Source organism: Entelurus aequoreus, linkage group LG24 (assembly GCF_033978785.1).
Source record: "Entelurus aequoreus isolate RoL-2023_Sb linkage group LG24, RoL_Eaeq_v1.1, whole genome shotgun sequence".
NCBI classification, from domain to species: Eukaryota; Metazoa; Chordata; class Actinopteri; order Syngnathiformes; family Syngnathidae; genus Entelurus; species Entelurus aequoreus.
The window spans coordinates 12,692,170-12,718,079 of NC_084754.1; the positions used below are offsets into that span (position 1 = coordinate 12,692,170).

Here is a 25,910-nt window from a genome sequence, read left to right on the forward strand (position 1 = left end):
CATACTTACTGTCGCCAAGTTTTGAGCAAATCAACCATTGACTTGCAGTTCAGTAAAACATTAAACAATTTTTCCTGTATGACATTCTGACTATAAAGTCGCATTTGTATCCAAATATTGGGGTATTGCTAATCATGATTAATCACAGTTCTAGACTGATTAATCTGACAAAAAAATAAATAAATCACTTGACAGTCCTAATATATACAGTGTGTGTGTGTGTGTGTGTGTGTGTGTGTGTGTGTGTGTGTATATATACATACACATTTGCATATATACATATGTATATATAACCTAAAGATAGAGATATTGGATATTAGAGATATATTTATGTGTGTATATATATATATATATATATATATATATATATATATATATATATATATACGTATATATATATATACCGTATATTACCAAACGGGACGGTGTGGCGAAGTTGGTAGAGTGGCCGTGCCAGCAATCGGAGGGTTGCTGGTTACTGGGGTTCAATCCCCACCTTCTACCATCCTAGGCACATCCGTTGTGTCCTTGGGCAAGACACTTCACCCTTGCTCCTGATGGGCGCTGGTTAGCGCCTTGCATGGCAGCTCCCTCCATCAGTGTGTGAATGTGTGTGTGAATGGGTGAATGTGGAAATACTTTCAAAGCGCTTTGAGTACCTTGAAGGTAGAAAAGCGCTACACAAGTATAACCCATTTATCATTATTTATAAATAGTAGCCCGGGCGTTTATTTCACAAAATCGATTTTGAAGACAGGCGTTTAAAAGAAGCAGGCGGTTATTTGCACAAGGCTTTTATTTATTTTTGCACCAGCCTGCACCAGGCCATTATTTGGTTACAATGGTTACTGTCCAGTATTTTTTTTTTCGTACAAAAAACTTTAAATGTAAAAGCTATTGTAAACATACAAACAAAAAAACAAGAGATCAACATAAGATAGGCTATCAAAAGACAAGAGATCAACAAGGCCTCAACATGGCAGTAGTGCAACAATTGTCAAATAGAATACCAATACTAAAAATAAATAAACTTTTTAAATAAAGCAGCCTACCGGGAAAAATAAAATTATGGTACCAAGTACTCAAGTATAAAACCCACCATCAAAACAGAACAATAATACTGTCACTTAAATAAAATAAAGGCTACAGTACTCCAAGTTTTAAAGCAGCATACAAGAAAAATATAATTATGACACCAAGTAGTCTATAAAACCATCAAAACAATAATACTGCAGCAAACGCAACCCCAGTAGCATTTTAATCTAAATTATGCAAATAACAGCCCATGAGCGGCTATTTGGACATAGGCGGTTATTAGGAAGAGGCGGTTAATTCACAAAAAGGGTTCAGACCCCAGGCGACTATTAGGACATGGGCGGTTATTTGCCCAACGGCGTTTATTATATATATATATATATATATATATATATATATATATATATATATATATATATATATATATATATATATATATATATATATATATATATATATATATATATATTTACAACCCGGCCCCCGACCAAATTTTTTTTTTAATTGTAGTTTTGAAGAATTTATCTGAATGTGCATGAACTTTTTCTGTTAAAAATTGTTAGAAATGTCACATGTTAAATGTTTAAATATTAACTGTCAGTTTGCTGTACTGTGCCAACTGTACTACTATATGAGTACATATTTTCTGTATTGTTTAATTGAAAATAAAACAGCAAAGTCCATTTGGCTGTCGTCTGTTTTAATTATGAGACACGTTTGTGTCAAAGTCATGATTTTTTATTTCATGCTTGAAATAATACATTCTTACTTTGAAAAAAGTAGTTTTACCTTAGTGTTGATGACACAGCTTTGCAACAGTTGATATATATATATATATATATATATATATATATATATATATATATATATATATATATATATATATATATATATATATATATGTATGTATATATATATATATATATATATATATATATATATATATATATATATATATATATATATATATATATATATATGTATATATATATGTATATATATACATATATATATATATATATATATATATATATATATATATATATATATATATATATATATATATATATATATATATATATATATATATATATATATATATATATATGTTAATCTGACTAAAAAAATAATCACTTGACAGCCCTAATATATACGGTGTGGGTGGGTGTGTAATATATCTCTAATATCCAATATCTCTATGTTTAAGTTATATATATATATATATATATATATATATATATATATATATATATATATATATATATATATATATATATATATATATATATATATATATATATATATATATATATATATATATATATATGTGTGTGTGTGTGTGTGTATATATAAAGTACACACCTCATTCAATGCGTTTTCTTTATTTTCATGACTATTTACATTGTAGATTGTCACTGAAGGCATGAAAACTATGAATGAACACATGTGGAGTTATGTACTTAACAATAAAAGGTAAAATAACTGAAAACATGTTTTGTGTTTTCTTCAAAATAGCCACCCTTTGCTCTGATTACTGCTTTGCACACTCTTGGCATTCTCTCGATGAGTTTCACCATTTCAGGTGACTACCTCTTGAAGCTCATCGAGAGAATGCCAAGAGTGTGCGAAAAAGTAATCAGAGCAAAGGGTGGCTATTTTGAAAAAAATAGAATATAAAACATGTTTTCAGTTATTTCACCTTTTTTGTTTGTTAAGTACATAACTCCACATGTGTTCATTCATAGTTTTGATGCCTTCAGTGACAATCTACAATGTAAATAGTCATGAAAATAAAGAAAACGCATTGAATGAGAACGTGTGTCCAAACTTTTGGCTTGTACTGTATATTAACATTAACCGCAGATGCAGGTTACCTGAAAGGTTGCAAACCGGTCAGTGATCAGGTAAATGCATATGATCGTGCAAAAATGAGTGAGGAGACTTTGATTGGTGTGCTGGGTGGCACATTCTGCTTCAAAATAAACCTTACCAAGTTTTAAGCATATAAATGGTGTGCATTCAAGCAAAAATATTTAAAAAATGTTCTTGTATAATAGTCTAACAATAATATATATATATATATATGCACTGTATATGTATATGTGTCTGTGTTGAGCTTCAGTTGTGGTTTTAATCACATAACTGTGAAACCTGTTTACTTCCTCTCTCTCTCTCTCTCTTTCCGCAAACAACACCGTCTTCCGGATGTTTCACTCTTTTATTATTTCTGGAGGAATCTTGTTTAGTGTTAACGTCTTTGGGTGTATTTATTGCACGTGGTGGTGGCAGCCATACTGTAAAATGATGGATCACTGGAGCTGAAAGCTGATTACAAGCTTGATTTACTGCAGGGCACCGCTTAAATCATTCAACTCAGCTCTGTGTGGGATTGCAACATTTTTCATGTGAGGAAACAGTTGTAGCTACATGTGCCCGTTTCTACGAACAAAGTGCTTACCATGCACGCAATTTGATTTGATGTGTTTGTGTGCATTAGGTGACAACGCCTACAAGTGTCTACCCTCCAGTGACTATACCGCTTTCCAGCTGGACCGCTACCACTTCCCGCCCTGGCATAACAGCGGGGATCTGTCCTCCTCCCTGCAGCCCAGCAGCAGTAGGAGCTCCAGCCCCAACTCCAAGCCCTGCAGGCCACGGTCCACGGAGGACAGGAGCCCGGCGAGTAGTCAACAAAGCCACAGTGAAAGCACCCTGCTGGTCCCTGACAAGAACCCAGGCAGTGATAGTCCGTCATCCGCTCCCCCCAGCAAGTCCCAGTTTGAGCCTTTAGACTTGTCCGTCTCCTCGCATCCCACCATGTCTCCCGCTTTACTGGTCCAAATGTCTGGCATGTTCAGCAATGACCTTCAGAGCTACTCCACCGACCTTTCGGAGGTGCGGGAGGCCGCGGGCAGACAGGACGTTGGTGGCGAAGGCGAAGTCGAGGACCAGAAGAGGAACGGGACGAGCGGAGGCGAGTGGAGGATGCTGAAGGACGCGGGCGAGGCTGATATGTACGACAAGATGGGCCAGTGGGCTGCGGCAAGAGCGAGCATGTCCTCGCCTGACAACCTGACCCCGGATCAGATGAGCCCCTATCAGCAAGTTGGCCTCCTGTCGCTGCTCAGAGCCCAGAAGGACCGCGGCAGCATCCATCGGGGGAGCATGGATAATAACGTTACATCAGGTGAGCTCATCCATCATACAAGTAGAGTAGGTGAAGTTATCAACATAAAAATGGGACCCTTTACCTCCCTGCTTGGCACTCAGCATCAAGGGTTGGAATTGGGGGATAAATCACCAAAATGATTCCCGAGCGCGGCCACCGCTGCTGCTCACTGCTCCCCTCACCTCCCAGGGGGTGGGACAAGGGGATGGGTCAAATGCAGAGGGTAATTTCACCACACCTAGTGGTACTTGAACTTGTTGCACGTTGCAAGTGCTGGCCTTTCATGTGAAAGTATATACTCCCCTCTAGTGGACAAATAGGTTCACTGTCTCTCAAAACTCTCACAACTAAAGCTCTCTCAGGCGTTTTTTTTTTTTTTTAACAGCATCAAGTCATGCTTCCTGTATAATGTGTGATTTTGTAAGCCACCAGCTACCCTACGCTAGCTTTCATCACCTGACAGTGGAGGTGGGAAGTGTGCGAACGAACCACGACAATTACACACGACACACTTTACTGACACTTAAAAAAGTTTTTTTATTTTTTAAATTTTTTTCTCTCCCGTTTAAATGTATAACTGGTTCTTACCGAGCTAAGGAAGAAACGTGTGTTCCTGTCCTGTCCGCTTTAAGGACTGATATAATCTCCCGGTGTGATCGGTTACAAAAGGCCCGAGCCAATTGAAGGCCCCTGATGGAGAGGATTCAAGCTCTTGTGCCGGTGTGCAGATTTAATAATGCTGTCTCTCTTGAGAGGGTCTCCAACAGCTGGGGTCTTTGATATGCATGTATTATGAGTGCAACATGATACACCTTCTCTCCTCTCCACTTCCCCCACTCTTTTATTTTTTTTATTCCGACACTCAATATGCTCATGTGAAAGACGGAAAAGTGCCTGTCAACTCCATTAAGGATTCACATCTGTTCCCTTTATTTATGATTCCAACAGCAACTTGTAGTTGTGTGTCATTCTGCACAGATGGTTATGACAATATGGCAAAAGGCACCTCTCCCCTCCGACGTCTCTCGGAGTCGTTGCACTGTCCTATAATTGTGTGAATGCTCCAAAGCGTTCACACATATGGTTTTCTACACCAAAATTCATCAATTTATTCAACTTCTTCAACTTCTTCTTCTTCTTCTCCAGATTTTGGCGCGCTCTACCTTCCACATTTTTCACCCGATTCAAACCGTTCCAACTTCAAACCGTACAGCCTATTCAGGAACCGCGGGCTTTCCCTTGAAAAATTCCAAAAATTCCCAGATTTCCCAGAATTCCAGGTTTTCCAGGACATTTTTCCCATTCAAAATGAATTGGCCATTTTTCCAAACTTCCACAATTTCCACATTTTTCAACCTATTCAAACTGTTTCACCTTCAACATATTCCACCATTCTGGAAATTATACTTCCCTTTTTCCAAGTAAAAAAAAAATTCCAGGACTTTCCAGAATTCCTGGTTTTCCCAAGCCCTATTACCCCCCTTTTTTTCTGGTGACTACTCCTTCCACATTTTTCAACGCATTTCAACCGTTCCACTGCCAAAACGTTCCTCTTAAAGGCCCACTGAAATTAAATGTTTTTATTTAAACAGGGATAGCAGATCCATTCTATGTGTCATACTTGATCATTTCGCGATATTGCCATATTTTTGCTGAAAGGATTTAGTAGAGAACAACGACGATAAATTTCGCAACTTTTGGTCTCTGATAAAAAAAAGCCTTGCCCCTACCGGAAGTAGCGTGACGACACAGGAGGAAGGGCTGCTCACAGTTTCCTATTGTTTACACCAGCAGCGAGAGAGATTCGGACCGAGAAAGCGACGATTACCCCATTAATTTGAGCGAGGATGAAAGATTCGTGGATGAGGAACGTGAAAGTGAAGGACTAGCGTGCAGTGCAGAACGTATCTTTTTTCGCTCTGACCGTAACTTAGGTACAAGCTGGCTCATTGGATTCCACACTTTCTCTTTTTTCTATTGTGGATCACGGATTTGTATTTTAAACCACCTCGGATACTATATCCTCTTGAAAATGAGAGTCGAGAACGCGAAATGGACATTCACAGTGACTTTTATCTCCACGACAACACATCGGCGAAGCTCTTTGGCTACAGAGCTAACGTGATAGCATCGGGTTTTACTGCATATAGAAACAAAACAAATAAGTCCCTGACTGGAAGGATAGCCAGAAGATCATCAATACTACCAAACTCTGGACATGTAACTACACGGTTAATGCTTTCCAGCCTGGTGAAGCTTAGCAATGCTGTTGCTAACGACGCCATTGAAGCTAACTTAGCTACGGTACCTCGGCAGAGCTATGCTAAAAACATTAGCTCTGCACCTACGCCAGCTCTCATCTGCTCATCACGACCCGTGCTCACCTGCGTTCCAGCGATCGACGGCACGACGAAGGACTTCACCCGATCACCGATGCGGTTGGTGGCCCGGAGACGGAGGAAGTCAAGGTGAGGTCGTTCGGCCAGCACGTCTGCTATCCTCAAACTAGTCCTCCTGGTTATGTTGCTGTAGTCCGCCGCTAATACACCGATCCCACCTACAACTTTCTTCTTTGCAGTCTCCATTGTTCATTAAACAAATTGCAAAAGATTCACCAACACAGATGTCCAGAATACTGTGGAATTTTGAGATGAAAACAGAGCTTTTTGTATTGTATTCAATGGGCTCTGAATACTTACGCGTCAACCGTTGACGTCACGCGCAAACGTCATCATATCGAAACGTTTTCAGCCGGGAGTTTGCCGGGAAATTTAAAATTGCACTTTATAAGTTAACCCGGCCGTATTGGCATGTGTTGCAATGTTAAGATTTCATCATTGATATATAAACTATCAGACTGCGTGGTCGGTAGTAGTGGGTTTCAGTAGGCCTTTAATCAGGACAAAAAAACATAGTTGTTTTTTGAACTGTAAAAATTCCCGTTTTTTTTCGAAATTCCAGGAATTCCTTAATACCATTTCTCAATTAAAAATGTTACTACTTCAACATTTCTCGACCGATTTGAAAAATACCAACACCAACCATTTCAACTCATTCAGAACATTCAAGTATTTTAACATTTTCCAAAAAATTCCCGCTTTTCCCGAAATCCCCAAATTTCCATGAAATTCCAATTGAAATTTTTCAAAGTTCTACAATTCCCACATTTTTCAGTAACATGTCCTTAGAAAATGTAATATAAATTAGCATCAAGTTAGGGCATTTTCAAACGTTGCGCCTTACTGTATGCTTAAGTGGTTTCTATTAGGCACACTTGCTTTGTTGGCATGGAAAATTGCAACATTACCTCGAGGCAGTCCAGCTGACTCCACTCTTGGTTGGTAAATATGAATCTTTTTTCTCCCTTTTTCTTGAGGGCCCCCCTATAGAGAATGTTGCATTGGACAACTTCCCAAGTGACTTATATCTAAAACAAATTCTGGCTGTATACTGGACTTGCTTAGTTTTGCTTTCTGTTAGTTTAAAACAAAGTATATAATAATATCATGAGGTTATTATGCATTTATATGATTTTACAGTAACCTTAATGGTGTTGAGGCCCATGGTAAAAACAAGTTTAACAGTTGTACTGAAGTACTTTATGTAGGCACACCTGATCTGAAAGGAGTTATTCTTATTTTGCTAAAAAAAACAAAGAAAAATCCCAAATGTTGACAAGTATGACAATCACACTCACATTCTCACCTATGGACAATTGACACTCTCCTACACTGGCACACTGGGAAAATCTTGGAAGGGTTGCACATATATTTCTACTGTGTCTGTGAGAGCGTTTAGGAGGTCAGAGGTTAAGATCTTGAGTTTGAGGACTTTTCCCCAAACTGTTGCAAAGTGTCCTGTTATTTTGAAAAATGACGATTCTGGAGAGACCGAGCCCAGGGGTGTACAAAAAGTACATCCTGGGGGCCATTCGCAACCTGCAGCTTATTTTTTTATTGGCCCACAGCACATTCAAAAAACACTATTAAAAAAGGAAACTACAAAAAAATAAAAAATAAAATAAAAATTAAGTGGGTGGGTATTGTAAGGGGGGGGGGGGGGGGGTATTATGTTACATATTGTAAAATGTGCAGATACCTCAACTTGCTGTTGCCTTGATCCATCATACTGTACTGTCTGCAAAATTCAATAAAAATATTTTGAAAAAATTAAATAAAAAATTCATATAAATTACACATGTCAAAAGGAAACCAACCAAGTCAAGATAAACCAGTTTCAAGGTGGGATATAAACATCCATATAAGATGTAAGATGTATAAGATGTAAGTACATCCAACTACCCTGGACTCCAAAGGGTGTGATCAAGGGTGATGGGTCAAATGCAGAGAATAATTTCACCACACCTAGTGTGTGTGTGACAATCATGGGTACTTTAACTTTAACTTTAAGAATACATGTGTCTCAATATTTCTGTCCTTGTAAGTGCAACATTTTAGGGAATCCCCACTGGGAGGAATACAGTAGTACCTCAACTTACGAGCACATTGCATTCCACAACCGATCTCTTCACTCAAAACACTCGTATCTCAAGTCAGACCCGCCCATTGAAATGAATTCAAATCAGCCTTCCCAAAAATACCACCATTTTTAACATGTAACATGCCTTTTTAAAATAAAAACAAACTTTTAGACAATAAATATTGTTTGAAAACATTGCAATAGCATGTACCACAAAGAAGTACAGTAGTTTTATGAAATAATGTAGTAATATTGTTCAGCATTTACCTCAGGCACCAGACTAAAGCAGTGTCTCCTTCGGGCTGCTTCTCTGTCAAGTGTTGCCAAGTCCGCTTATTATCAGCGACTTGTTTTCATAGAGCTGGTTGCTTGTTTCTCTTGTGACATCTGGCAACACCGTTTCCGTCGTGTGACAATGTGAACTAGGAAATCACTGTTTATGTTCCACAGATACAGTATTTATGTACAAATGTTTGTTGTTTGGACGTTGGATTGCTAACAGGTAGGACATATTTTTTGATTTGGTCTTTTCCCAGCAGGCACAAGACATTCAGTTCAGTTCAGTTCAGTTTCAGTTTATTTCGAACATGCAGACGATACAATGTAACGCATCACGCAATTCCAGTTGTTTCATTACAGCACGTCCGAAAAGGAGTAGGAAGAAGCAGAGCTTATTTAATCCTACCCCTTTTCATACCGTAGCAATTTTATCCAATGTCCTTGTTCTCTGTAACAGAACAGTGAACAAATAAATAATAAATAAATAATATATCATAGTAAGCAAACACATATTAAATACATAAATAATTTTTGTTTCAATAAAAAAAAAAGAAAAAGAAAAAAAAGGGTTCAAGATGTTCATCATAATTCTTGTTCTGCGTACTTTGTGAACACTTGTAGTTTGAACAGTCTCTTAAATACAATGATACAACATTGATACAAACATGTTCTTTAAAACTGACTTGGAAACAACGTTGCAAAATAGTTGTATTTGTAAATAAAAAGACAATGTTGGTGTCTAACGTTGGATCAACGTTGTTGGTTGGGAAATGACCAAATTTCAATGGTCAAATCAATGTCACAACCTGACATTGATTAAACAGCAAAAAGCATGTTGTTTCAACGTTGTATTTGTGTTGTACAAAATTGGTTGGGAAATGACCAAAATTCAAAGGTCAAATTAACGACAGAACCCAACATTGATTAAACGTCGTCAACAAGCATGTTGTTTCAACGTTATGTTTGAGTTGTTCAACGTTGTTTCAATGTTTTGTGCCTACTGGATTGCTTGCTCTCCTTCACACTAACTTTCTGAGTTCTGATGGTTGTAGGGCATGATTGTGTCTATCTCATATATGCATGCCGACTGTGTATTCAAAACATATGTTTGTTTCTTGGGCGATGGAATTCAGGCACAACGATATATTCATTCTTTTTTGCTCAAACGGCCACAATCCTGTTGCAAATATTTCTTCAATCGACGATGAAAATGCTCGCAACTTCAATTATCCATCCGTCCATCCATTTTCTTCCGCTTATCCGTAGCCTAAGCAGAGAAGCCCAGACTTCCATCTCCCCAGCCACTTCGTCCAGCTCTTCCCGGGGGATCCCGAGGCGTTCCCAGGCCAGCCGGGAGACATAGTGTAGTGGAATTTCTGACTTTTGAACTATATTTCGTGTCTGTCAAGAATGTCTGCTCGTTTCATTCTTTTCTATTCTAAACCAGTGAAGGACCAGATATAGGCAAAAGTTGAATATGGAGTCGGTCTGACCATTGTACAAAATATTTTGATTGTCTAAGTATGACTAAGGGATTCAAGGATGTTACGGAACAAACAGGTCGAAAACAACAAGTGACAAGGGCTATGAGAGATTGCTTGATTCTTGTGTCCTCCGGAGGAGGTTTGTTTGTCTGCATGGGCAGCTCAATCCAACTTTGTACTTTTGATTATTGGTAAATAAACCTTTTGTACTAAACTCACTTTTGTTGCAGTTTAAGCTTCGGACAATCCACTACAATAGTCTTCCCAACGTGTCCTGGGTCTTCCCCGGTCGGACGTGCCCTAAACACCTCCCTAGGGAGGCGTTCGGGTGGCATCCTGACCAGATGCCCGAACCACATCTCAATGTGGAGGAGGAGCGGCTTTACTTTGATCTCCCCCTGGATGACAGAGCTTCTCACCCTATCTCTAAGGGAGAGCCCCGCCACCCTGCGCTGGTACCCGTGATCTTGTCCTTTCGGTCATAACCCAAAGCTCATGACCATAGGTGAGGATGGGAACGTAGATCGACCGGTAAATTGAGAGCTTTGCCTTCCGGCTCGGCTCCTTCTTCACCACAACGGATGGATACAGCGTCTGCATTACTGCAGACGCTGCACCTCTCGCGATCCACTCTTCCCTCCCTCGTGAACAAGACTCTGAGGTACTTGAACTCCTCCACATGGGGCAAGATCTTTTCCCCAACCCGGAGATGGCACTCCACCCTTTTCCGGGCGAGAACCACGGACTCGGACTTGGAGGTGCTGATTCTCATCCCAGTCGCTTCACACTCGGCTGCGATGCGTGCAAATTGAAGCATCACTAAAAGCGGAGGCAGCTCGTATCTCAAATTAGTTGTAAGTAGAGGCACCATTGTAGATTTAAACAATGTTTATTAGGCATCAGATTGATTTTGCTTTAGGAGCCAGTCAGTCAAAGAGGACATTGAGACAGATAACTGACACTGAGTGTGTGGAGTGTCCTCTAAAAGCGAAGCAGGTGGTCCCCGCAGCCTGTCCTGTCTGCAGCGTTGACCAGGTGGCTTTGTCATGGGTCTGTCTTCTGTTTGCCCCTATCCTTTCCACGCTGGATGGCATGTCGAGTGGCATGCTGACATATTGCCGGGCACTTTGGACATGGAGTGATGCGTTTGCGCTGACAGCTCGGGTCGGCTCCAATGTGCCGGCCCTGGTAATTGGCCAGATGGTGACCTCTGCTTGAACCTGTCTGCATGCTCATTAGACTCCCAGAGAACCTCCCTTGTGATTGTAAACCCAGCCTCTCCTCCCTTGCGATGGCGGAGATCTGCCACTAGATGGCAACATCTACCACTCTAAAATGCACCGATTTGCGCTCATCTTTCACACGCTCAATGGGGGAAAAGTGTTTTGATAACACAGATACCCTTGGATAACTTTGAAGCGCTTGACAAATGAACTGATAAAGCCCGGCCGCTCACGGTGAATATGAGAAGATCTATACAGAAATGATTAAGAATGGAGAGAAAGAAAAAGGCTCCCGTATGAAAGGGATGAGTCATTATCTCATTGTCTGACCTCTGTGTCCCCTCAGCGGAGGGAGCCAGGAAGAGGCTAGAGGAGAGGAGCGAGAAAGATGGCCGTAGATGGAGATAGATGGAGCGACAGCGAGGTGAAAGAGGAGCGAGCAAGTAGCGCGCCTGTCTCCGCGAGCAGATGTCGTGCGAGGGCAGCGAGGGGGCAACGCGGCCCTCTTTTGTGCCGCGCTCCTCCTCATGGAGATAATGAAGGGTGGAGCGCAGGGAAGGATGTGCAGTCATCACTCACTGTCTGTGGGCCATCACAGTGCAGCACTGTGTCATCCGTCACCATTCAGCTCCTCTGGCCCCCGTCGGCTCCGCCACTGTCATCATGGTCATTATCTCACACACACACACACACGCGCACACACAAACACAAAAATGTGCACCTTGGTGCTAAGGCGGGTCATGATCATTTTCATCGTTTTTACACTGCGGCTGATTCAATGTTGCATGCGTTTCAGTGCCACAGTGTCGCCGTTTTGTTACTCCCAAACACAAGAACATTTAAAGGTGCTGTTTGCAAACTCATCCCAGCAGGCGCAAGACAATGGTACAATATTGATTATACAGTCGTGGTCAAAAGTTTATATACACTTGTAAAGAACATAATGGCAAGGCTGTCTTGAGTTTCCAATAATTGTTGTTTCATCTGACATCACATGGACAAAGATAAGACCTTCTGGAGGAAAGTTTTGTGGTCAGATGAAACAAAAATGTTGCTGTTTGGCCACAATACCCAGCAATATGTTTGAGGAGAAATGGTGAGGCCTTTAATCCCAGGAACACCATGTCTACCGTCAATGATGGTGGTGGTAGTATTATGCTCTGGGCCTGTTTTGCTGCCAATGGAACTGGTGCTTTACAGAGAGTAAATGGGACAATGAAAAAGGAGGATTACCTCCAAATTCTTCAGGACAACCTAAAATCATCAGCCCGGAAGTTGGGTCTTGGGCGCAGTTGGGTGTTCCAACAGGACAATGACCCCAAACACACGTCAAAAGTGGTAAAGGAATGGCTAAATCAGGCTAGAATTAAGGTTTTAGAATGGCCATCCCAAAGTCCTGACTTAAACGTGTGGACAATGCTGAAGAAACAAGTCCATGTCGGAAAACCAACACATTTAGCTGAACTGCACCAATTTTGTGAAGAGGAGTGGTCACAAATTCAACCAGAAGTTTGCCAGAAGCTTGTGGATGGCTACCAAAAGTGCCTTATTGCAGTGAAACTTGCCAAGGGACATGTAACCAAATATTAACATTGCTGTATGTATACTTTTGACCCAGCAGATTTGGTCACATTTTCAGTAGACCCATAATAAATTCATAAAAGAACCAAACTTCATGAATGTTTTTTGTGACCAACAAGTATGTGCTCCAATCACTCTATAACAAAAAAATAAGAGTTGTAGAAATTATTGGAAACTCTAAACAGCCATGACATTATGTTCTTTACAAGTGTATCTAAACTTTTGACCACGACTGTACATACGTGTCCTTTAAAACTGACTTTGAAACAACGTTGCAAAATAGTTGTATTTGTAAATTGAGACAACATTGAAGGAAATGACCTAATTTCAATGGTCATATCATCGTCACAACCTGACATTGAATAAACGTTTTTAAAAGTATGTTGTTTCAACGTTGTATTTGTGTTTGGGAATTTTGGTTGGGAAATGACTAAAATTTCAATGGTCAAATCAACATTACAACCTGACATTGAATAAACGTCGTGAAAAAGCATTGGTTTCAACGTTGTATTTGTGTTGTAGAATTTTGGTTAGGAAATGACCGAAATTCAATGGTCAAATCAACGTCAGGACCCAACATTGATTGAACATCGTCAAAAAGCTTGATGTTTCAACGTTGTATTTGTGTTGCAGAATTTTGGTTAGGAAATGACAAAAATGTAATGGTCAAATCAACGTCACAACCTGACATTGAATAAACGTTCTAAAAAGTATGTTGTTTCAATGTTGTATTTCAGTTGGAGAATTTTGGTTGGGAAATGACAAAAATTGAATGGTATAATCAACATTACAACCTGACATTGAATAAACGTCGTGAAAAAGTATTGCTGTCAACGTTGTATTTGTGTTGGAGAATTTTGGTTAGGAAATGACCGAAATTTAATGGTCAAATCAACGTCACAACCCAACATTGATTAAACGTTGTGAAAAAGCATGTTGTTTCAACGTTGTATTTGTGTTGCAGATTTTTGGTTAGGAAATGACAAAAATGTAATGGTCAAATCAACGTCACAACCTGACATTGAATAAACGTTTTAAAAAGCATGTTGTTTCTATGTTGTATTTAAGTTGGAGAATTTTGGTTAGGAAATGACAGAAATTCAATGGTTAAATCAACGTCAGAAGCCAACATTGATTAAACGTAGTCAAAAAGCATGTTGTTTCAATGTTGTATTTGTGTTGGGGAATTTTGGTTAGGAAATGACCGAAATTCAATAGTCAAATCAACGTCAGAACCCAACATTGATTAAACGTTATGAAAAAGCATGTTGTTTCAACCTTGAATTTGTGTTGTAGAATTTTGGCTAGGAAATGACCGAAATTCAATAGTCAAATCAACGTCAGAACCCAACATTGATTAAACGTCGTGAAAAAGCATGTTGTTTCAACGTTGTATTTGTGTTGTAGAATTTTGGCTAGGAAATGACCGAAATTCAATGGTCAAATCGACGTCAGAACCCAACATTGATTAAACGTCGTCAAAAAGCATGTTGTTCCAACGTTATGTTTGAGTTGCTCGACGTCAGGACCTAATTCAACAAGTTCTCAACGTTGTTTTCATGTCTTCTGCCTGCCGGGATCGCAGTAACATTTTATCATAGCAAAAAATATAACAAGAACACCACAGGCTTGCTTATGTTACCATTAGCGGTTTAACAGAACACATTTGTTTGACATTTTTCTATATTTTTCACAATTAAAAAGTCTATCGGATAAACATTTTACCGTCCCGAATAAAATAATTGGTGTTTACGGCCTCTCGTCAACAAGTACGCGCAGGCAGCACGTGCACATACAAAAGCAGTCCAAGAGAAGCAACGAACAATTTGCAGTCATATTATTGTTTTGATAGAATATACATTCAATGCTACATTCTCAGCTAATGCTAGCTATCCAAATTGCTATTATTAGCCAACAACACCTAAAGCTAATGCGCGTGCATGTGTTACATACATACGTCATTACGTGGGAGAAGCTGTAAGAAGGCGGGATATACTGCGTAAAATACATTGGAAAGTTAGCCCCCTTTAGGCATCTGTTTAAATGTTGCAAACAGTCCCTTCAATATGACAAGATTATGATTCTAATGACAAATAGTACAGTAAGGCATGTGTATATGGAAGACACACAACTCCAATCTATTTGTGGAAGACGACGGTTGCAGAATTGGCCATGACGCATTGGCAAAAAAGTGAGTCAAAGACACAAAAAGTATGTTTGGAAATGCTAATTAAGTTTTTTCTGTGGCTTCTTAATTAAATTTTTTTTTGCCTGTGCGGCATTTTTTGGTAAATTCTCTAATGTGATTATTTTTTACTGTCTTTAAGGTAATTTTGAGTCTTCTGAAAGATGCCATCAAATAAAAGTATTATTAAGTATTATTATCATTATTGTTGTTGTAATGTGTTTACGAGCATCGTATCGGCAAGGACTTCACAATTCCAATAGTTGAGTCACAATACGATACAGTATTGCGATATTGGGATATGGCGATATATTATGATGTATTGCAGTATTGTACATAGTTGGCTGATAAATTTGAAAATTCACCTTAGAATACAAATTGCATATGTGTGCACTATATGACAGAAAATAACTCGCTGAACAAACTGAGTCACAAAACATCCATCCATTGTCTCTCTCAGGATCGTGGGGGGCTGGAACCTATCCCAGCTGCATTTGGTTATTTTTTGCAAATATTACCTCATTTGGAATTTGATGCGTGCAACATGTTTGAAAAAAGCTGGCACAAGTGGCAAATAAAAAGGTTTTGGAGCAACATATGTTGCCATCCAAGCAACGTTATCATGGACGCCCCTGCTTATTTCAGCAAGACAATGCCAAGCCACGTGTTACAACAGCGTGGCTTCATAGTAAAAGAGTGCGGGTACTAGACTGGCCTGCGTGTTGTCCAGACCTGTGTCTCATTGAAAATGGGTTGCGCAATATGAAACCTAAAATACGACAACGGAGACCCCAGACTGTTGAATAACTTAAGCTGTACATCAAGCAAGAATGGGAAATAATTCCACCTGAAAAGCTTCAAAAATTGGTCTCCTCAGTTCCCAAACGTTTAAATGAGTCTTGTTAGAATAGAATAGGTAGAATAGAAAGTACTTTATTGATCCCTGGGGGAAATTCAGCACCACAGTTCGCTCACAATAAACAATAAACACTTAGGTATTTTTTACATGTGAATAATATAAATTCAGTCTATTATACAGCATTATTCACGTGTGAATAATATAAATACAGTCATATAAATACAGTCTATTATACAGCATTATTCACTTGTGAATAATATAAACACAGTCTATTATACATTCAAGTACAGTCAAAAAGGAACATATGCATCATACAATCTGATGGCTGTCGGTATGAAGGACTTCCTGTGTCGTTCCGTATTGCATTTTGGGAGTCTGAGCCTTCCACTGAACGTGCTCATTCTCTCCGCCAGGTCCGAGTTTAGTGGGTGGGAGGTGTTGTCCATAATGGCTAGGAGCTTTGCTAGACTTCTCCTCTCTGACACCACCGCCAGAGAGTCTAGCTCCACTCCCACCACGTTACTGGCCTTCCTTAAAAGGAAAGGCCATGTAACACAGTGGTAAAAATGCCCCTGTGCCAACTTTTTTGCAATGTGTTGCTGCCATTAAATTCTAAATAAATGATTATTTCCCAGTTCAAACACTAAATATCTTGTCTTTGCAGTCTATTCAATTGAATATAAGTTGAAAAGGATTTGCAAATCATTGTATTCTGTTTGTATCTACAAATTACACAACATTCCAACTTCACTGGTTTTAGGTTTTGTAAATAAAATGATACCTTTCCATTTATTGCAATTGTACAGAAATTGGATGAAGTTTCTTGCCACCTAAGTGCAAAAAAAGAAAATCTGTACTCCTTAACTGTGCACTTCTTGTCCTGCCTTGCACCACACGTACTCCACACAGCAAGATATCAGTGCAACGGCACTCAGTCGTCTTTGAGTTACTTAGTTAATCCGTCCCAAGCATTTCTTAAAAACAAACAGACAAAAAAATGATATTAAGACTTAAAAAAGTCGATGTTACGTCATCAAAAAAAGTACCACGACATATTCAATCAAGCAATCAAAGTTTATTTATATAGCCCTAAATCACGAGTGTCTCAAAGGGCTGCACAAGCCACAACGACATCCTCGGCTCAGATCCCACGTCAGGGCAAGGAAAAACTCAACCCAATGGGATACAATGAGAAACCTTGGAGGGGCGACCGGTGCGATGGACGTTGAGTGGATGTAGTTAATAGTGTGAGAGTCCAGTCCATAGTGGGGCCAGCAGGGGATCATCTTGAGTGGAGACAAGTCAGCAGCACAGAGACGTCATCAACTGATGCACAGATGAGTGGTCCACTTTGAACTTTGAACAGCTAGCGCATCATCTGTGGTCACCTAATAACCTCTCCATGCAGGAGAGGGGGGCAGAGCAGAAAAGAGACGGCAGATCAACTGGTCTAAAAGGGGGGGTCTATTTAAAGGCTAGTGTATACAAATGAGTTTTAAGATGGGATTTAAATGCTTCTACTGAGGTGGCATATTGCTGTATCGATATTTTTCCCACCTCGAAGTAGAATTAATTCATAACATAACAAAAAAAAAAAATCACAAATAAGCAAAGCCACATTTCTAAAAGCAAAGTTACAATGACCACTGGTAGTCTACTAAAGTGATCCAGGTGGAGTAAATATAATTTTGAAACACAGTACATACTTGCCAACCCTCCCGTTTTTACCGGGAGACTCCCGGTATTCAGCGCCTCTCCCGTTAACTTCCCGGCAGAAATTTTCTCCCGACAAACTCCCGGTATTCAGCCGGAGCTGGAGGCCACGCCCCCTCCAGCTCAATGCGGACCTGAGTGGAGACAGCCTGTTCTCACGTCCGCTTTCCCACGATATAAACAGCTTCCCTGCCCAATGACGTCATAACTGTAGAATGATCGAGGGCGAGTTCTTGGTTTCTTATGTGGGTTTATTGTTAGGCAGTTTCATTAACGTCCTCCCAGCGCGGTAACAACACACAACAGCAGTCACGTTTAGTCTACCGTAAAGCAGTTCGTCTGCCGTACGCAGCAATGTTGTGACACTCTTAAACAGGACAATACTGCCATCTACTGGATAGCCTCCAGAACACTGAAATTCAAGTATTTATTTTATTTATATGTATAATAAAATAAATAAATATATATATATATATAGCTAGAATTCACTGAAAGTCAAGTATTTCATACATATGTATATATATATATATATGAAACACTTGAGTTGGTGAATTCTAGCTTAAATATATTCCCCTCTTAACCACGCCCCCAGTCCCGACCACGCCCCCCCCACCCCCGACCCCCCACCTCAAGGTTGGCAAGTATGACAGTATTTCTATAGAAGTAATGTTCTGTGTAGTATGTTGATATGGGTAGAAATGTCACACAAGTAACTGCTGTCAATTTTTAAAAAATGTGATAGATTTGCCTTTAATTCATACCAAAAAACACTTTATGTAGACAAAATACTTCATCTTACTCTTACCCTGTTTTCTATTCTTTTTTGACCCTGTTTTCCTTTCTCCGAGTGGTTCCATTGTTGAACTCAGCGGTGGTTCTGGCTCCACTATGGCCCTGGGTGTTTCCCCAAGGTGGAGCTTGTGTAGAACCTTCTCCAATGCTGTCTCTGCCTCGCACTCACGCCCTCAGTTCCTTGTTTACATTAAGAGATGTATTTTTGGCAACAAGGCAACGAGGCAGAGCAGCAACACTTTGTCATTCCCCACCAATCACATTGGATCACATTGCATTCACGAACATCAATATTATTATTATTATTAGTTAATCATAATTATTGTTATTATTATTAACAAAATACGCTTTTTTTCTTTTCTTTTTTTCTTCCTTTTTTCATTCTTACAGCGCCCTCTAGAGAAAGCCACGCTGAGCAATTGTCCAAGTGGCCTATATCTAACAAAAATAACAATAACAAATAAATAACAATATTTTTTTGATCTCAAACCTTGATCATTTTTATGAGGGTGGGTGGGGGGGCTGTATGAACTACTTGAGACATTCACAAAAATGCACTTTTCAAAAACATTGTGTGGCATTTGTGTGGAAGGATGGTAAACCTGAAGGAGATAAAAAAAAAGGACATTAACCATCAATTCTAGAGTATTTTTGGCTATTAAATTGCTGACTCAGCCTTGAGCTTTGAATCAGAGTGGAATAACTACATAAATAACAATATAACAATAACAACAACGAAAAAATCCAATGTTTTAACAATAAGAAAAAAAAAAATATTGAGCTAATCACTTTAGTATTGTTTATATACTGATGTGACACTATTAGTATCGAGATTGATTTACCCCTAATTTTACATTGAAGCTTTAGCTTCTTGTGCTTGGTGTGCATCCCCAACTAACCGCTATAGCACAGCAGATACACTATTTTGCTAAAAGTATTTGGCCACCCATCCAAATGATCAGAATCAAGTGTCCTAATCACTTGGAGGAATTATGGTGTGGGGTTGTTTTTCAGGAGTTGGGCTTGGCCGCTTAGTTCCAGTGAAAGGAACTATGAACGCTCCTGGATACCAAAGCATTTTGGACAATTCCAATGCTCCCAACCTTGTGGGAACAGTTTGGAGCGAGCCCCTTCCTCTTCCAACATGACTGTGCACCAGTGCACAAAGCAAGGTCCATAAAGACATGGATGACAGAGTCTGGTGTGGATGAACTTGACTGGCCTGCACAGAGTCCTGACCTGAACCCGATAGAACACCTTTGGGATGAATTAGAACGGAGACTGAGAGCCAGGCCTTCTCAACCAACATCAGTGTGGGACCTCACCAATGCGCTTTTGGAAGAATGGTCGAAAATTGCTATAAACACACTCCGCAACCTTGTGGACAGCCTTCCCAGAAGAGTTGAAGCTGTAATAGCTGCAAAAGGTGGACCGACATCATATTGAACCCTATGGGTTAGGAATGGGATGGCACTTCAAGTTCATTAGTGAGTCAAGGCAGGTGGCCAAATACTTTTGGCAATATAGTGTAGATGCAGGCATTCCTTGAAGATGCATATGCAGGAACCCCCCTGCCCAACAGATCATTTTTTAACATTGTTGGACGAGTTAAGTTATTATAGAATCAAATTTATATCCAAACCTTTATGTCGGTTTCAAGCAACTTTGCTACTTTTTTTTTTAAAAAGTTGCTTGAAAACCACTTTAGTGCAACCCTTTTTAATGGACTTTCCTGACAGATAAAATCTAGGAGAGACTTTTGCATCTGCACATGTTAGTGATTAAATGGGGTAAAGGCTCTACAGTTGATAATAATCAGTACTGTGCAGTGCATGTAAACATGCAGAATGTGCATACAGTTGACACAAATAGTCTCGTTCTGCAATGTTTTGCCACCTTCCCATCTAGCCATGTGACCAATTCCACTAACAAAAAACTCATTAAAGACTGTACTGAAATCATAATACTGTAAACTCTGTACAGGGTTTGCATTTTTGAGTAAGTACTTCAATCTTGCATCTTTTGCTTTTTAAAACACTCTCAAAATATATATATATATTTTTAACTCTTATTGTGATAATAGACATATTGAGCTACTGAAAATGTGCGTCTGTCCATCTCAGGCAACTTTATCTGAATTTTCCTAAGTTTCCTAAGCGTAGGATGACTTGGTTAAGTAACAGACTATATTGGCAAAAGTATTTGGCCACCCATCCAAATGATCAGAATCAGGTGTCCTAATCACTTGGTCCGGCCACAGGTGTATAAAATCAAGCACTTAGGCATGGAGACTGTTTTTACAAACATTTGTGAAACAATGGACCGCTCTCAGGAGCTCAGTGATTTCCAGCGTGGAACTGCCATAGGATGCCACCTGTGCAACAAATATAGTCGTGAAATTTCCTCGCTCCTAAATATTCCAAAGAAAATGGAAGAATTTGGGAATAACAGCAACTCGGCCACAAAGTGGTAGACCACGTAAACTGACAGAGAGGGGTCAGCGGATGCTGAAGCGCATAGTGCAAAGATGTTTCCGACTTTCTGCACAGTCAGTTGCTACAGAGCTCCAAACTTCTTGTGACCTTCCAATTAGCCCACGTACAGTACGCAGAGAGCTTCATGGAATGGGTTTCCATGTGCTGTGGGAGAATATGTAATTTCACCTATTTGGGTTAAAAAATTTTTTTTGCAAACCAGTAATAATAATCTGCAAATGTGCCGTTGTTGAGTGTCGGTGCTGTCTACAGCTCGGCAGAGTAACCGTGTAATACTCTTCCATATCAGTAGGTGGCAGCAGGTAGCTATTTGCTTTGTAGTTGTTGGGAACATGGTTTGTCGTGATCATAATATGCAGACGATAGCGTGCAGGTAAAAAGGTGTCTAATGCTTAAACCAACAATAAACAAAAGGCGAGTGCCGCTAAGAAAAGGCATTGAAGCTTAGGGAAGGCTATGCAAAACGAAAATGAAACTGAACTAGTTGCAAAGTAAACAAAAACAGAATGCTGGACGACAGCAAAGACTTACATCGTGTGGAGCAGACGTACATCCATACATGATGTGACAATCAACAATGTCCCCACAAAGAAGGATAGCAACTAGAGATGTCCGATAATATCGGCCGATAAATGCTTTAAAATGTAATATCGGAAATTATCGGTATCGTTTTTTTTATTATCGGTATTGTTTTTTTATTTTTTATTTTTTTATTTTTTATTAAATCAACATAACAAACACAAGATATTAGTGCACCAAACCAAAAAAACCTCCCTCCCCCATTTACACTCATTCACACTCATTCACACAAAAGGGTTGTTTCTTTCTGTTATTAATATTCTGGTTCCTACATTATATATCAATATATATCAATACAGTCTGCAAGGGATACAGTTCGTAAGCACACATGATTGTGCGTGCTGCTGGTCCACTAATAGTACTAACCTTTAACAGTTATTTGGACTCATTTTCATTAATTACTAGTTTCTATGTAACTGTCTTTATATTGTTTTACTTTCTTTTTTATTCAAGAAAATGTTTTACATTTATTTATCTTATTTTATTTTATTTAGGCATAATAATAATTCCACGACTGTATATATCGGTATCGGTTGATATCGGTATCGGTAATTAAGCGATAGGACAATATCGGAATATCGGATGTTGGCAAAAAGCCATCATCGGACATCCCTAATAGCAACAACTTAAATAGTCTTGATTGCTAAAACAAAACAGGTGTGGGGAATAGCGCTCAAGGAAGACATGAAACTTCTACAGGAAAATACCAACAAAACAGGAAAAGCCACCAAAATAGGAGCGCAAGACAAGAACTAAAATACCACACACAAGAAGACACCAAAAAATAATAATACTTTGAGACAAGAGCTATAGTCATGCATGGTTGGTTATGGTTTGAATTCTTATCCAACAATTGCGAGAACAACTTTTTATTGTCAATATCAGCTGCTGAGTTTCTTTGTTTAATGTTTTCTGCTGTTGGTGTGCCTCCACATTTTTTCAATGAAAAAAATGTGCCTTGGCTCAAAAAAGGTTGAAAAACTTAGCTCTGTCTTAACCGGCGGGCACATAGCTCCGCCCCCTCTGAAGTCATGCACACTCCTGCGACAGGGGATACAAAGAATTGCTATTGCGACATCCAGTGGACACATTTAGAAGAGCAGTTTCTTACATTAAAAAATGTCAGCAAATTTTTATACTTACCAAAATCATCTCGAGGGCCGGATCAGGTTTTATCCGGCCTGCGAGATGATTTTGGTAAGTACGTTTGACACCCCTGCTGTAGGTAAAATATCATACAATACAGAAAAGTAGACAAGTAGGCCCATATAGGTATACTTCCCATGGCCATCAGATGATCTAAATCAGGGGTTCTTAACCGTTTTGACCTCGGGGCCCAACTTTTCCACTACATAGGGGCCCGGGACCCACTAAAACATTACCACTAAATTAATAATCTTACTCTTGATTGTAATCGTAATCAACATTTATATATAAACTACATAGAGTTCACAACCTTGTTAAATTATCTGGAAATCATGTGTTAACCACAAAGAATATCATTTATTTAGCACATAACCATTATGCTTAGGTCAGGCTGATTAGAAAAAAAGTACTTATCAATGGGTTTAGATCAGCGATCTAAATGATGCAACTTCCTGTGGACCGTGTGACTTGTAGAATATTTTTCTTGTTCTTTTTAAAAAAAATAAAAATACAAATTTGGGTCGTTTTTTTGTTTGTTTACACACTCAGGAAGGGGGTACCTCGATACAAGAAGGCTTTGATGACAAAAGCCAACTTATTTAAATGGGCGGCAATAGTCATTTTTATTTGGTTACTGCACACTGGCTGCTGTATTTTGTAAAAAAAAGAATTAAAAAAATTTATGTAGTATTTAATTTTTATATATTATACATATATAAATACCCGTGACCCTGAAAGGGACAAGCTGTAGAAAATGGATGGATGGACATATATAAATATATATTATGTATTATTATTATTACTATTATATTATAAATATAACACATAATAAACCTGATTTACAACGTCACTAGCGAATTCTAATAAAATAAATAGTCAGTGGTGTGCCGTCAGGGCCAGCAAGGCCTTCTCTGCTGGCCTAACCTAACCAGAAATCGTGATCATAATTAAAGATAAAAGTATTTTTTTTTGTTTATTTTCCCTAAATATCTAAAAGTATTCATATTCTCTTCATGTCATATTATGCTCCTTCCAGCGCTGTTGTTTTTAGGTTATAGAGTTTTTATCCAATCAGCATTCAGCTAGTTTATGTTGCCATGCTGTACCAAATCTGCCCGAAGCCTTCAGATTCAACAATGCTGGCGTCCGTGCACTGTAAGTGAACGGACACAAACATTTGACAGACAGTTGCGATAGCCAATCAGATCACTAGTTGTTGTCAGTAAGGCCTTCTAGCTGGCCTAAGGCAGTCTTTTATGATTAGACAAGACAACACATATATTTGCAAGGCCATTTTCAAGAAGGATATTTAAAGAGAAACTACATCTTGTGAGACGATGTCGGCCAACCCCGGAAGCTAGCTCAGCTGTCCCGGCGATGAATGGGGAACGAGCATCCCTAATATGTCATTTTGCAATTTTTATTTTGACAGTACCACATAAGATATGTTTTAATTGCTGATGCGGGTTTATTTATTTTTAAATGTGCCAGAAAATAACCCTTTTTGTACACCGTTGATGTGGATCAATGCCCAGTAAATGTGTTCCTGTATAGTATTTCTCCAGCAATGGTCATGTGGTGACATAAATGATGGTAGTTTGAGAGGTAATCATTGAAGTCGGACGTCACTGAAGGCCTAGGTGGGAAACGCACGGCCCGCCGCCGTAAATAAAATACGCTTTTTAAAAACATGCGACTGTGTTTACTTTAATTACTTGTTATAAATTATTCTCGCTTCTAGAGTCTATTGTCAAAGTATCGGATCGGGACTCAAAATCGGAGGCCAAAATGCTTGTTTGGGACAATAAATAACAGTAATAAGTAAATATTAGAGGTACATTAATGCAGGATTCAAATGATTATATTTCTTGTTAAAATCTGTTTTTCGGAATCAGACACCAGCAACAAATGCTAGTTTTCCAGTGTCGTTTAAATCAGTCATTTTAATTCTACTTATTAAAAGTGCAACCAGAATGATTGTTTTTTTTTACAATTAATTTTTTAATGTGCAACCAGAATGATTTTTTTTTTACAATTAATTTTATCTTGCATTTATGTTTCATTTCGTGTGCATGCAAATGGCAGAGATCCAGTAGAAAGGTCCTAATACCAGAACATGAGTGCAAAAAGTGACATTGTATTTGCTACTATTTGCCTGTTTTCTTACCTGAAGTAGGTTTGTGCTTGTTACCTGCGGTCTGAAGGGTAATTTTCCACATAATACAGGTCAGTGTCTTCTACCGAGTCAGCAATCATTGTGCCTTTCTTCTACTATTGGCATATCATCTCTCTTTCTGTCAGCGCCACACAGTCCCGCCTTTCTCATTTCCTCTGCAATCTATTTGCGCCAGTACACGTGCATGTGTAAAAGTATAGCATCACATGTACATTGTGTGTGCGTGTGTGTGTGTGTGTGTGTGTTTGTGGTGAGAGCAACCTATGAATAGAGGATCATGCGCTGAAGAGATGGATGGCTCCGAGCCCGCTGCTGTCTCCTCTAATTGTAAAATATTAGTTACATTAGACCGGGCTTAGTGATTAATGGAACTTATTTGGAGGTTGCCCTCTTCTGGACCTCCCCTCTCCTCCTGTGGGAGGGGAGGAAAAGACCAGCGGCCCCTGGAAGAAGGAAAGAAAGACAAGCATGAAACCCTTTTGACTAGGTTTGAACCTGACTTTATGAAGATGTCATCAATAACATTTTTTTTTTTTTACTTCACACAATATGGGGACATTTCAATAAAAACGGTGGGAAGTTTTACTCCTTTGTTTTATGTCTGTCACATTTTCCCTGTTTTTCATTTTCACTGACTGAAGCTTTGGAAGTGATCTCAACACCGCCTTTTGTTTACTATTAACAACCCCCTTCTTTTATACTACACACACAAACA

At 39.1% G+C, this 25,910-nt stretch overlaps 1 protein-coding gene across 1 annotated transcript in view; it reads left to right on the forward strand.

The window, feature by feature from the left end:
- Positions 1-25,910, forward strand: part of LOC133641451 (zinc finger protein 536-like) — a 77,370-nt gene that overhangs the window by 38,358 nt on the left and 13,102 nt on the right. Inside the window, exon 4 of the mRNA XM_062035184.1 lies at positions 3,533-4,222. Coding sequence (XP_061891168.1) covers positions 3,533-4,222 — 690 coding nt within the window. The remainder of the gene's footprint in view (positions 1-3,532; positions 4,223-25,910) is intronic.